At 34.3% G+C, this 13,779-nt stretch overlaps 1 protein-coding gene and 1 long non-coding RNA gene across 9 annotated transcripts in view; one reads left to right on the plus strand and one right to left on the minus strand.

Annotated features, from left to right (window-relative positions):
* Positions 1 to 2,690: 2,690 nt before the first annotated feature.
* LOC144288956 (uncharacterized) overlaps positions 2,691 to 13,779 on the plus strand; it is a 48,738-nt gene continuing 37,649 nt past the window's right edge. The window contains exon 1 of the long non-coding RNA XR_013357018.1: positions 2,691 to 4,404. This is a non-coding gene — a long non-coding RNA (uncharacterized LOC144288956). The remainder of the gene's footprint in view (positions 4,405 to 13,779) is intronic.
* CFAP69 (cilia and flagella associated protein 69) overlaps positions 3,230 to 13,779 on the minus strand; it is a 55,562-nt gene continuing 45,012 nt past the window's right edge. For 5 of the 8 annotated variants that reach the window (XM_077857039.1, XM_077857037.1, XM_077857038.1 and 2 more), the window contains 7 exons: positions 11,608 to 11,800; positions 10,164 to 10,301; positions 9,471 to 9,547; positions 7,943 to 8,140; positions 6,122 to 6,208; positions 4,718 to 4,822; positions 3,230 to 4,389 (listed from right to left, as the gene is read on the minus strand). In XM_077857039.1, coding sequence (XP_077713165.1) covers positions 4,219 to 4,389; positions 4,718 to 4,822; positions 6,122 to 6,208; positions 7,943 to 8,140; positions 9,471 to 9,547; positions 10,164 to 10,301; positions 11,608 to 11,800 — 969 coding nt within the window. In that variant the 3' untranslated portion in view covers positions 3,230 to 4,218. Of the gene's footprint in view, positions 4,413 to 4,490; positions 4,599 to 4,717; positions 4,823 to 6,121; positions 6,209 to 7,942; positions 8,141 to 9,470; positions 9,548 to 10,163; positions 10,302 to 11,607; positions 11,801 to 13,779 lie in introns of all 8 variants that reach the window. The other 3 variants (XR_013357016.1, XR_013357017.1, XM_077857040.1) reach the window with 3 other exon arrangements.

The raw sequence follows: 13,779 nt of genomic DNA on the forward strand, positions 1-13,779 counted from the left end.
TGATGTTTAACCTTGGCTAAGGTAGTGTATACCAGGTTTCTCCACTGTAATGTTATTTTCTCTTCTCTGTGTTCTTTGGAAGCAAATCAATAAGCATAACCCACAGTTAAGGGTATGAGCAGTTATGTCCCACCTACTGAAGAGGGAATATCTACATAAAGTATCTGGAATTCTTCGTATGGGAGATTTGTCTACACTCCCTCCCTCCCCGTCGTCCACTTCCTTCATTCCTTTTCTTTCATCATTTATTTATATTAGGGACTTACAGACTTTTTAAATTTATACTTTGGATTATAATCCAGTACACTACATTATTTATTTTGTTTCTGAAATTGTTCCAGCTTTGGTCATCAGGAACTCTATAGGATGTTCTAGATTTATCTTGTGTTTTTCCACCCATCCCTGGAACCAGCCATTTCCTCAGGAGCCCTGGTTTCTTTTATTGGAGAATATTATTAGAAATTAAGATCTGAGCTGTACGTGTTTCTGTAGAATTTTGACCTGATAATACCAGGCCAATTCCTGAATGTCAGGGGCTGCCTTTTTCTTTCTCAAAAAGCATCCTTGACTGTAAATTTAATACAAACAATTATGAAACATAATTGCTAATTAAGCTTAAGTCTAAGTAAGCTTAGACTGTGTTGGCAGAAAGCGTACAAAAATAAGGAAAACTAGTTTCATTATGTCCTTCATGAGTCCTCCTACACTTGAAATCTTTGTTTAGTTTGTCTGGTCATAGTGTAGAGGAATATTAACAAGTTGTGGCACTTCAGAAGGGGCTGGCCAGATATAATGTCTGTAATAATTAAATAAGAATGGTTACAGAAAATGGATATTTGACCTGAAAAGACTTAGGCTGAACATGATAGTTTCCTGTGATATGAAACGTACTGTGTGCTCCAGAAGACAGACTGAGGATGAGATGAATGAGTTATTCACTTGATTATTCACTGGTTTTCATCCAATCTAAGCAAAAACTGGCTAACAGTTTAATCATGGAATGAGCTCCCTCATGTGGTAAAAATCTCACTACTGAAGTGTATGGAAAAACATTTCATTCATATTCCTTAAACTCCATTTTTATTCTTTTGAGTTTCTTTTCATTTACTTTATAAGCAGAAGTTTCAGTTTGAGGGCTTGAAATTTTGTCTCAGCTGACTTCTGGAAGGGAAATATATTCTCTGCTTTTCAGTCTGGATAGGCTAAGTGGGCTCAGGAATGGTGTGGGAGCACAGGGTGTGAGGAGAAACCTATTAGTGACATTATCAGCCTATTCACTTGCTCACTGCAAGGGTGGCTGTATTGTAATATACAAACTCCATGCATTGTCTGTCTACTAAGGGCAAGTATCTGGATTAAGCAACACTACCCTCCATCCACTCACATTTCTTCAACTGTTAAGTGGCTGCTAAGTAACAACCTGCCCTATTTTACCTTTTCTTTTCCTGATGGGTAAGATCTGCACAGCACAGGGGAAAGGGCCACAGATATCACTGATTATTTTAATTGTAGTCAGCCCTAATCAGTTTGGAGATATCAAGTTGTCACTGATTATTTTAATTGTAGTCAGCCCTAATCAGTTTGGAGATATCAAGTTGTACTACATATAAAAATTATATTCAGCCAAGTAATATCAATTCTATTTCTACATGTTGGTTATATAAAAGTATTAGTTGGGATCCCTGGATGGCTCAGTGGTTTAGTGCCTGCCTTTGGCTCAGGGTGCAATCCTGGAGTCCCGGGATCGAGTGCCGTGTTGGGTTCCCAGCATGGAGCCTGCTTCTTTCTCTATCATGAATAAATAAATAAATAAAATCTTTAAAAAAATAATAAAAGTATTAGTTAATGTAATAGTATTTATGTCTTGCCATTTTAGAGAGGGTCTATCACTGGATGGAATAAATACATTTCAACTACTTTAATATGTCTGTGTTTGGCATTATGTGTTTAATATTTGGATGAATCTTCCTTTTGAGCTCAGGGCTTTGCAGCATTTGCGGAGCTCAAGGGAAAGGCTGTCAGGAGCTGAGGCTGCCATCACACTTATTTAATAATTTATTTACTGATGTATTATTGGTTTCAATAATGAATGAAATGTGGTTTCTACCTTGTCCTTAGGGAGCTTAACAACTGAAAAAGGAGCTTATAGTCTACAAAATGATGCAAAGATTTATTGTTCTTAGCCATGGACACTTCATCTTGATTCTGTATCTGGTATACTTGAGGTATATCTGGTGCTTTTCCATATGGTCATTTCATCATTGCATGTCTCTATCCATGTCTGTTTTTGTCCCAGTAACTATTCTCTCATGGAATCTTTGTGCGTAGGGCTTCTTGTGAGGAAGAGGAACAAAATATACCTTCCAGTATCTTGGTGGTGGCAATGATAGAGAAAATGACTCAGGAGATGCAAAGTTCCCTGGTAAGCTGATATACATTTTCTACTCCTGTAGGCTGCAAGGACAATGGGCTGCTGGGCCAGGATGTGAAGCTGCTAGCTAATGGTGTACTGTCAACTCATTCTAATTAGAACATTAACAACAGTTGCAGTTTCTCCCCTCATTGCAGATTATGCTACCTTCACAGATGGGGATAATAGAAAATTCCTTGAGGAATGTGAGTTTGGGGAAAGGAAAGAGGAAGAGGAGGATGAAGAAGGAAGTAGGAAAAGGTGGGCTCAGTGGGGGGTGATGGAGCCCTCTTTTATTTGATAAAGTGGATTTTATGCATGTTTTCCCAACTTTGCATTCAGTAGCATCATACTGGTTGCTTGTAATTGGTCACAGTGGGAGTATTTATACCATCTAAATTGGCAAACACTACAAATGAGGGCATTTTCCCCTTGAAGAGCTTATTGTTACACATTTACCAGTACACTGTTGAGTGTGCCTATGTGCCTAGAATCTAGACTCAAATTCCAGTATATTTCCCTACTTAAGAAAACAAGATCTTGTCTCTCACAGTCCTGGACATGAACTCAACTTTGTGGCTTCCTGGGGTGGGGGGGGTTGATGGGAATGGAGACAGACTATGAAAATCTCTTAATGGCATACGGAGACACTCTGCTCTACATCCAGCATTAAGGCATCTATCTCCTATTTTTTGGTAAAATACCTCCAACACCAAAGGGGGGAAGATACTTCCTCACTGTCGCCTCCCCTTCCCCATTAAAGAAGAAAAATAGCATTAGAGTTTGTTTGCATATTTATGTATTAAGAGTAAAACCATCTGCATTTTTAAAAATTTTTATTGTTTAGCTCATGAATAACATTTGCTTTTTTTATTTTTATTTTTTTAAAGATTTATTTATTTATTTATTTATTCATTCATTCATTCATTCATTCAGTCAGTCAGTCAGAGAGAGCGAGAGAGAGGCAGAGACACAAGGCAGAGGGAGAAGCAGGCTCAACGCAGAAAGCCGGATGTGGGACTCCAACCCCGGGTCTCCAGGATCACACCCTGGGCTGCAGGTGGCGCTAAACCGCTGCGCCACCAGGGCTGCCCCAACATTTGCTTTTAATAACAGCGATGTTGTACTTTGACCAGCAAATTTGTTGCAAATGTTTTTGCTGCCCAGTATTTATATTCACATATGATAACAATATCTTGATTTCCCACCCCATCCATATATTTTGGTTGGAGTTAGCCTGCTTCTGGCTCTGGGAGTAGGCAGTACTGATCTGACCAAAGTCATGGTGAATGGCTCAGGAGTGGGCATGTGGCCAGTCAAGGGTCCCAAGACGCAGAGGCAGTTGCAGAGACTGTTGAAAGACAGGCACGTATTCTTCTCTGCTGGGTATCAACTCGGGAGAATACAATTCAGGGACTGTTAGGGAAGGAGAAGATACTCCTCACAGAGTTTCAGTCCCTAGATGCAGCAATGCCTGCAGTCTAAATGACCTCTAGTTTTGATAGCTATAGAGCCTGTAAAAGTTTTTATTGGCTTAAAACAGATGGAGTAGTTCACATGCAACCAAAGGAGTTTTAACTGACACAATATGTTTTACAATTTCAATTAAGAGAATTAGTAATCTTTCCAAAGAAATTGATGACAATTCTTCTGATGCTATATGTAGGTATTTTCAATACAAATAAATTATATGTGCTTACTTTTATTTTTTCATAGTATTTTACTAAAATATTTGCTTTCTGTTTATAAAGATATTTTTAACTAAAAAACTATAAGCAAAATTTATTTCAGAATGCCTGTAGATCATTTTATGTAGGAACACTCTTCTTTGACTCATTCACAGTTTTCACTGCTTTCACCTTTTGTAGGGCTCCTCCACGAATAGGGAGTTTTTTAAGAGCAATATCTGTATCAGCCAGAGGTCCTCCCAGTAATCGGGCAGGGGTGCTTTCCACTGTTACTACCCGACCAGAAGGCACCTGAAAAAGCAAAAGGTATATATCTAAGCATTCACTTACAAAATTTTTCAATGAAAGAAAAATCCATTCATCCTTAAGCTGACTTTGGAAAAGATACAAACTTATAACAGTTTCTTGGGAATCCTGGAGGGCTGATCAGGTCTAAACCAGTACTGGGTGACAGTGAAGGTATTCTTGAGATAAATATGCCTTAACTATGTAAAATTTGACTAAAGAAAAAGAGAATAAAAAAATATGAGAAAAAAACCTCATGGAAATAACATTCTAGGAGTCTAAATTCAGTATTTAGTAAAAAAATTATGAAGCAACAAAACAAAACAAAACTTACCGTTGTATTAAGGCCTTTAATATCTGTCCTGTGAAATACTGCATTTGGTGGGTGCTCACTGTATCTAGAGGATTCTATAGCTTTCTCCTGAAGTCTCTTTGCTTTCTGAAGATTTTTAAATTGGAAAGAAGGTAATATTGCTATTAAGACATTAAGTATCATATTTGCAATGAAGTATGTGAAGTACATTTAATTGTGCCTGACTTCTACTTGGACTGTTTATTAAGTAGCACTGTAACCTGAACTTACTCACTTAGGCTAAGAAGATAGTTATAGTCAGCTACATCTTTTATACATTGCAGAAGACACCAGTCACCTGAAAACATTACTGAGATTTCCAGAGTTATCAGTCATATATGCCCAAAGAATAAAGCAGGTCCTCTGGAAATCACATTCAATTTTTAGTACATAATTTAATAAACTACTAGCTTTACCTCAGGCGATGCAGGTTTTCAAAATATTTTGCATGGATACTAATTCAAGACACTTAACTATTTCACACAGTAATATAAATAGTATAATTTGTTAGACTCAGGTTCAACCTCAGTAGTTGAGGCACTAGAACAGGTGAAATTTGAGGTAACAAATGATCTGTATGGAATGGCTGGTTTTCATTAAGTATTTCTTTAAAGTACAGGCAGTTGTGAGTATATTTTATAAGTAAAGTTGGGAAGAATTTTTAGTGAGAAGGCAGAGACACAGTACCTCAAGTGAAGTTTTATTCTTTGGTTTTGCTACCTTAATGTGGTTTCACTATTTTCATGGACTAGCTTAACATTCAACAATTTCCTATCTAGTCAAAGAATTATAATATTACATGAAAACATATCCAAAGTATTAGTGGGAAAAGTATTGAGGTTTTGGAAATACATGGTGCTTCTCACATATTTCAAGTAAACAATCAACATTATAAACTTTTTAGATTAGTTTCTAGCTCATCCCTGAAGCAGCTTATCACATTTTCCCAAAGGATGTTTATCCTCAATTCTCATTTTAAGTTTTAATTTTCTTTTGGTGGTCATGGAAGAGAAATACCCTTGGGGGAGAGGGTCACACAGACAAGCTTTTTCTGTCCTTCACTCTGCTTCTTACAGAAATGATCAATGAATAGGAAGACTCAAAATGGAAAGTAGAAGCACATTTCTCCTCCTTATTCCTGGCTAACGATCACCTCCTTTATCATCACCCTTGCTTCCCACTGCTAGAGCAAATAAAACTCAAAGTAGCATCTTCTGTAACTATGAAAATGCACAATTATCATCCTACATTGTATGAGGATCTAACAGTGTTGGTATTCTACAGAAAAGTCATCAGAAAAGGTGAATGAATATTTATTCCTGAAAAAGTCTGCCTGTCAAGAATTGGCTCTTTTTTGTGGATATCACAATATTTTAAAAATCCTACCTTTAAAGCTTTAGCATTTGATGTTCTGGCCAAGAAATTTTCCCATGATTTAGTAGCCAATTCTCTTTGCTTATGTGTGGCTTGTATCTGAAATGAGAAAGATAATTAAGAGTTCTAGTTTCTATGAAAGGATACCAAAGGGCTTTTTAAAGCCCTTATTTTCAGGGAAGACCTAGATTTTACCAATGTAAATTTTAGGGCTGACTAGCAAAAGGATTAGAGTACTCATAGAGTTCAACAAGTCTTAAAATGGGGGGAGGGAAATCCTTTCTTCATTATATGGCTAAGATTTGAACTGCTTTCCATGAAATGTAATCTAAAACTGTTGTTATAAAAACAAAACATAAAAATAACAATAATTATTTTCAGCAGGACTGATTGTTTTATGTGACTATCACTTGTGAAGACAGATTATAATTCAGATAAAGGTATATATGACCCAACAGCAAATCCACAGGAGAAAATAAAGAGATTCCTGCTGCCGCTGATAATAGTTTACAGAAGGTTATATTTGTAAAACTACTAATCTATGACTGTAGCAGTTTAAGACAAGCAGTTTTGTGAGAGTGCTGAGTTGGTTGTGGTGATGCAGTCTCCCTAGTTACCTCTAGGGAGGTAACCACCAACAAACTGCAGAGACTATAGTTCTCAACAGGCTATTCACTAAATATATAATCAGAGAATATATGCCCTTGGTTAGTACTAACATGTTATTAAATATGGATTACGAACCTAAGATTATTTAAACAATAGCTTAAAAATAAGTGGAGTCAAACCCATGATAACAAATCAACAATAACTAACAAATCAAGAATAGCTGGTCCACACAGCAGATGTTCAGCCAGAACTGATAAGGCAGCAGAACTTCTAATAAGGCTCTCCCACTTGAGAGCACATAAATTACTTAAATGGCAACATCTATGCAATGAAAACTTTTTTTTTTTTTGCAATAAAAACTCAAGTAAAACTTTCAAGCAAGTTAGTGTCTCAGATGGAGCAGAATTCACAGATGGATGTAGACAGAATTCTTAGTAGGCTGTAGATATAAACATTTAATAGACTATGTGAAAGATCAGGCAAAAGAAAGCACTTTGGAAATCACTTTAAAGAGTTTTAAACATTTAATTGTAATTATAAAGGGTCACCAAGCAGCAGTGGGGAATCTGCAACATCTTTGTTATCTGCAGACAAGCTAGAGCCACTTAAAGACCTATTTGCTCAAAACATCTGTTGGGTTCAGTTTCTGACCAAACAGAAATCTTTAGGAACATGGCTTATATTTTCCTGGCAGGCTTTTCCTGATTAAAGTCTGAGACCAGTTTACCTCTGGATTTTTAGAGCATTCTCTGTAAGTTTTATGGTTCTGAAGTGAGGATGAAACTTCATCAATATGCCGATGGTTGGCATGGCAGTAAGAGCCTATCACAGAGTGAAGGACGAGGACCAGCTTTCACAGTGAGGTTATACATATAGGCACACAGATACACTGTCAGATCGAATTTGCTAAATGTATACACTCACATAGACCACAATTTTTGGAACTCTTGACATTTCAAAAAATGTGTCACAGGTATCTGTTTACTTTTTAAAATATAAGCCTGTAGAAATCAAATTACAATGCCATAATCCTGTACTGAATATAGTAATTGCATTTTAGCCTCTTAACTCCATGGTTTCTTTAAAAATTGCACAAAAACACTGAAAATAAGAGAAATCTACAAAATAACTCTAAGTGCTGAAACATTCAAAGTAAGGCATAAATATCCTATGGTCAGCTAGTTTACTGAAATTATTTCCTTCCTTAATGGTAATGTGACTTACTTTTGTATATACTTTTTGTTCACTTTGCACATCTTGGTGTGCTTGGCTTTCAATCATCTCGCTTTGAAGAGAAGCAACCATCTTGCCAATATTTTCTGATGCTGTTGTAATAGCTTCCAAAATTTTTTTATCTGTAGTGACTGGTCTTAACTTTTCTAATTTTATTTCTTCATATATTTCATTCCATATTTCTCCAATCTGTTACAACAAAGTTTAAAAAGTCACATTAGCCAAAAATAAATGATATAATTTTAGATAATCATTTATTTGGGTGTTTGTTCCAAAGTTAACACTTACTGAACTACCTTTCTCCATCTTCCTATTTAGGAGTAAGTACATTGGGAATGATTTGAGGCACCAGTTACAGTTGAATATTCAAAAGTAATTTCTCAAATGTTTTACAATGATGAGTATTTGTGGATGAGGCTCAACTACCTAGGTCTAATTCACTACCATCATCTCTGCCCTCTGGTTTATAGTTACACTGTTTTTACAGCTGCAGAAACTGCTGCTTTAGTCTCATCCTCTAGAACTACTCTTTTCCTCCCAAAAGCCCTGTATTAAAAGCTAGGTCAAGGGGCACCTGGCTGGCTTAGTCCATAAAGCATGGGACTCTTTATCTTGGGGTTGTGAATTCTAGCCCCACACTGAGAATGAAGCCTACTTTAAAACATTTTTTTTAAAAATAAAGAAAAGATTATGAACTGCTTTTAAAAAATAAATAAATAAAAGCTAGGTTAAGCTGAACTTGTAGGCCAATTAACATGGGGATAACTGGAAATCTAGAGCCCTGTCCCCTGCCCCTTATCTTCTCACTAAGATAGTAACTGAATCTCAAGCTCTTAATTCCATGGTATCATCATACTGACAGCTCCATCTCATATTCTAGGTTGTCTGGAAATTAATGTACTTGAGTATGTTTATATTTATAGAAAAATTTATATATCTAGGATTGGGATGAAGTTGAGCTTTGTTTTCATTTGACGTAAGAGGTGTATTAATTTACAACATTCGAATACATAGTACTAATATTAGTAGAAGAGAATGTACTTAAAAAGACTTTGCTGAAACTTAAAAAGTATTTATTTGTTAATAAAAATATAACCAATGGGGTGAGAAACCCAATATTCTTTAACATATTTGATCATCATATAAATTAGTGATAAAATAATCTTTAATAAATGTTAATAATTTTAAAAAATGTTATTTTAATAAGCAATAATTCATTTAAATATAGTTCCTAATGCTCTCTAAAGAGAAAAAATTATATTTTAAGAATTTTTTTAAGCTTCTGAATAGCTCTGTCAGTAACATACATCTTCTGTTATAAACTAATAGTTGGGTGAAATCATATCTTATGGAAAATACCAATCAGTTGTAGGTTTCTTGAACAGTAGCAGATGCAAAATGGAAAATAAAAACTATACAGTACATGGATGACTGCTTACAACTATGAATAGATCTTTTGTTTCCCAATTGATTTTGTCATATTAGAGTTTAATAACAAGATTATTAAGAAGGTACTCACTTTAAAATCAAGGTATCTATGTATGATACAAAGAGTGACAAAATCTTCAGCAGATAGGCCAGGTAAATTTTCAAAATCTAAAAGTTTATAAAGAAACAGTTACTGTAACAAAGTAAGTGATTCCAAAATGCATGTATCTATCATAAAAACTAAGGCCAACAGTTAGTTTTTATTACATCTTCATTATGAAAAACTTAGTTCTGTGAACTTCTGGCTTCCTCCTGTAAGAAACCTTTGCCAGGTCATCCTAATCAAGTCATTAGAAGAGGAATCTTTTCTGTGCTATGGTGAGACAATGATATTGTACTTTCAGAAGCTGAAGAGTGTTTGACTACTTTTTTCTTTAATAGGAAGCAAGGACAAAAAAAGGGCGGGGGGAGGAAGCAAGGTCTTTAAAAACTCAGGTATCAGAATTCTAGTGTCTAAGCCTAATCATCTAAACTAACCACCTTTAACCCTGGCTGCAACTCCTTGGGGGAGCTTTGAAAGATCTGATGCCTGGACCCCACCCCCAGAAATTCTGATTTTAATTGATCAAGGGCATAGCCTGGACATTGGTTAACTATGGAATGTGCACTTATTTGTATAAAGGGACTTTTGATTAACATGTTTGAAAATAGACTCCAAAGCAAAATCAACTTGCAAAACTCAGCAAAACAGAGGCTCTTGAGAATTTGACCAATACCTTCTTACCCAGTTTGCCTAGCACAGCATAAATTTTTGCTCTGATATTCTCAGCAACATCCATAACTGCAAGAGTTGGGCAGTTTGCAGGCAATGGCATGATTTTTTGCTCTTCTTGGAAACTAGTAAATAGAGGTTTCTTTGTATCTAATCATTGCATACCATGAAAACATAGAAAGGACAGATAAAAACATTAATAAATTAATATTTAATTTTGAAATTTTAGTCCATAGAAAATATAAAAATATTATAACAGAATAAAATAGTGCATTGTATATGATTATTCTTTTGAAAGCATTAGTAATCAGTTATTCCTCATTCTGTGGCAAAACTTAAAGCTTTCACTTTTATGATTTACATAAAATATGAAAATTTCACAAAATAACTTTTTAAAAAGTGAAACTCTTATGTAAATAAATTTTCTAATTTTGAGATCCAGTTTAACAATGATGTAATCTCCTTTGCTTTTGGGTTCCATATATTATGCTATAAATACAAAAACGATCTTACGATTTGCAGATCAAAACTCAAAAATTGGCTGAAATAGAAATCATCAGAAGTTAAAGGGGAAGTATTTTCACTTAAAAATTAACAATATTAGCAGTTGAAAAGAAACTTAAGAGGCTTAGAAAATATACTCTAGCATTGTAGATTGCTGGTAATTAAACTTTAGGAACATTTGATTTATTTTTATTTAGAAAACAGCTTCTTTTATATAAAAAGTAAACTGCATAAATATGAATCAACATAAATATACAAAATACTATAAAAATTGTTTTCAGGCACTTTATTTACATCCCAAACTGTATTGGTAAGTGAAATGTTACTGAATCTATTTATAAAAGCAAGTAGCTCAAGGGAACTTCTTTAGGACATGTTGTTAGGTTTTGTTTTGCTTTTTTTTTTTTTTTTTTTTGAGTTAAACAATAAATTAAACCACTTCCTGAAGATATTCTATAAAAGTATGAACCTGCTACTAATTTATTTTCTTCCATTCACTCAATTTATGATAGCAAGTTCCACAAATTCTTGTGAAAAGAACTTTAAACAAAAGAGTAAAAGTCCTTATATTTCCTTAATATCTTTTTAAACTTCTCTTTTTAAAAATATGGGTAAACGATGAATAAGTCCTGGGGATGTAAAAAAAAAAAAAATAAAAATAAAAGTCCTGGGGATGTTAATGAACAGAGTGGTAACTATAGTTAACAATACTTTATTGCATATTTGAAAGTTACTAAGAGAATAGATCTTAAAAGTTCAATTATGAGAGAAAACTTGTAACTATGTGTGGTAATGGATGCTACTAAACTTATTGTGGTAATCGTTTTGTAATATATACATTTATTAAATATTATGTTGTACACTTAAAACTAATGCAATGTAATATATCAATTATATCTCAATTAAAAATATGCAACTAACTGCTACTACTAACAGTTATAAGTACACTTACCAATGATCATCCCGTGTTTGTCACGTTTTACTCCCAGTTCTTTTTCTTCCTTTCTCCACAATTTAATTAAAAGACTAGCAGCTGTTTGGTCCTTCTTCCCTCGCCAAGCATTGACATGAGCCGTAGTTTTGGGATTATCACAAAATTCAACCATTATTCCAAGTATTAGATTACAGAATTTTTTTTGGTTCAACTTTTGCAAGGAAATAGGAAAAAAAAAAGAGTTGCAATAAATTTTAAGAATTATTATCTTCAAATAAGACCCCAAGAAACACTTGTATTAATCAGTAATTTTCTTCTAAATGGCTGCCTTATAAAATTAACACTCTACTTAAGTATGATTTGGGACAATCTCCTATTAAAAAGTATGTTTCAGACATTAAGAATTAGAATAAAAAGAAAAAGATTCAATATAATTCTGATATAGTCATAAATGTATGTAATGATCAAAAATGTAATTGATTTGTTTCAGTCCAGAAAAAAGAGAAATTGTAGAAATAAGTGAAGATGTTCATTTTAAGTGGAGTTAGTAATCAGTACTATACATAGTTTGCTGTAATTATAGGATCTTTCTAATTTACATGCTTTATTAAGGTTTGTAAAGACTCATAACTACAACCTTGTTGTGACTAAGAAAATAACTGATGGTAACTGCAAGTGGCAGTCACATATGAAAAAAAATCAAAATGAGATGGAACTTTGTATTTTGAAAAGTAAGCATTTAAGAGAAATTATCTAGCATATTTCCTTTGTTTTGCTACTAGTTTTCAGGAAACCAAAATTTAGGTATGGAAAAGTCCATCCAGAGTAGTAGTCTTCACACAGTAATTTGTGTCTGAAATATTTTTTGCTGATTAACTCCTAGTATACCACTAATAGAATACAGCAAAGGAAAAATGTAACCTGTTGTTTAAACTGCAAATATTATCACTTTCCTCTTTTATAAAATGACGGATAATATTACCTGCTTTAGTGAGTTATTTATAATAAATTATATGAGTGCCTGGCATATAGAAAGCTCTCAATAATATTTAACATTATTAGCAATTATTATCATTGCATACTGAATAAATATTTTAGCAGATTGTATTTTTTCCCCAAAGATTTTATTTATTTATTCATGATAGATATAGAAAGAGAGAGAGAGAGAGGCAGAGACAGAGGCAGAGGGAGAGGCAGGTTCCACACCAGGAGACCGATGCGGGACTCGATCCCGGGACTCCAGGATCACACCCTGGGCCAAAGGCAAGCGCCAAACCGCTGAGCCACCCAGGGATTCCCTTTTAGCAGACTGTATTAAGCAGAATCCTCAACTGAGTTTTTTATTCCCATACTTCACTTTCAGGAAAAAGAGACAAATGTCAAGGGTTGGAGTTGATATAAAAACTTCATTAAAGAATATTTGTAATCTGTAACTGGATTGGTTCAATCTTCATTAGGCACAATCTAAAAATTATATTCATAATAATATAAAACATTTACATGGCAAAAATATGTGTCAAGAACTATTCCAAATACTGTATGTGTGTGTGTGTGTGTGTGTATGTATGTGCATATGTGCACACATACACATAGTCACTCATAATTCTCCCAAGAGCGCATGGGATAGATACTGTTATCTCTGTTCTACAGATGAAGAAACATATAACAGAGATGTTAAATACTTGTCCAAGATACGCAGCTAACAAGTATTGGAAGCCTCAGTCAGACTATGCTCATAACCACTGTGTTATATGGCTTCTTCTACCAGTTTTATGTCTTTCCATCAGAGATCCTAGTGTTGAAGGAGAATCAACACAAGTGAGAAATGTCTTTATGTCTTTTATATAACCTTAAATATTCACAAAGAATTTAATTATTTAATATATACATGTTTAATATAAGTCCCACTTCCTAGTCTTTAAGTAAAAACAAGATTCTAGGAATTTGTGCCAAATTAATTCTGTAACTTTGGGAATCCCCTGACACATCACCATGCGCATACTCTCATCAGAGAAACATGGTGAGCTATATATCATTTAGTAAAGCCACACATATATCCTTCTGTATTATGTCCATTTTCCTGAACTTTCCAAGGGTTTCTGGTTATGATTAATTCCTGTTTATCAAAGTGGGCTATTATTATTCTATATTATTTTGTTTGTAATGTTTTCTATCTAATGAGTTTGCTCT

The sequence above is a fragment of the Canis aureus genome, chromosome 18 (assembly GCF_053574225.1).
Source record: "Canis aureus isolate CA01 chromosome 18, VMU_Caureus_v.1.0, whole genome shotgun sequence".
NCBI classification, from domain to species: domain Eukaryota; kingdom Metazoa; phylum Chordata; class Mammalia; order Carnivora; family Canidae; genus Canis; species Canis aureus.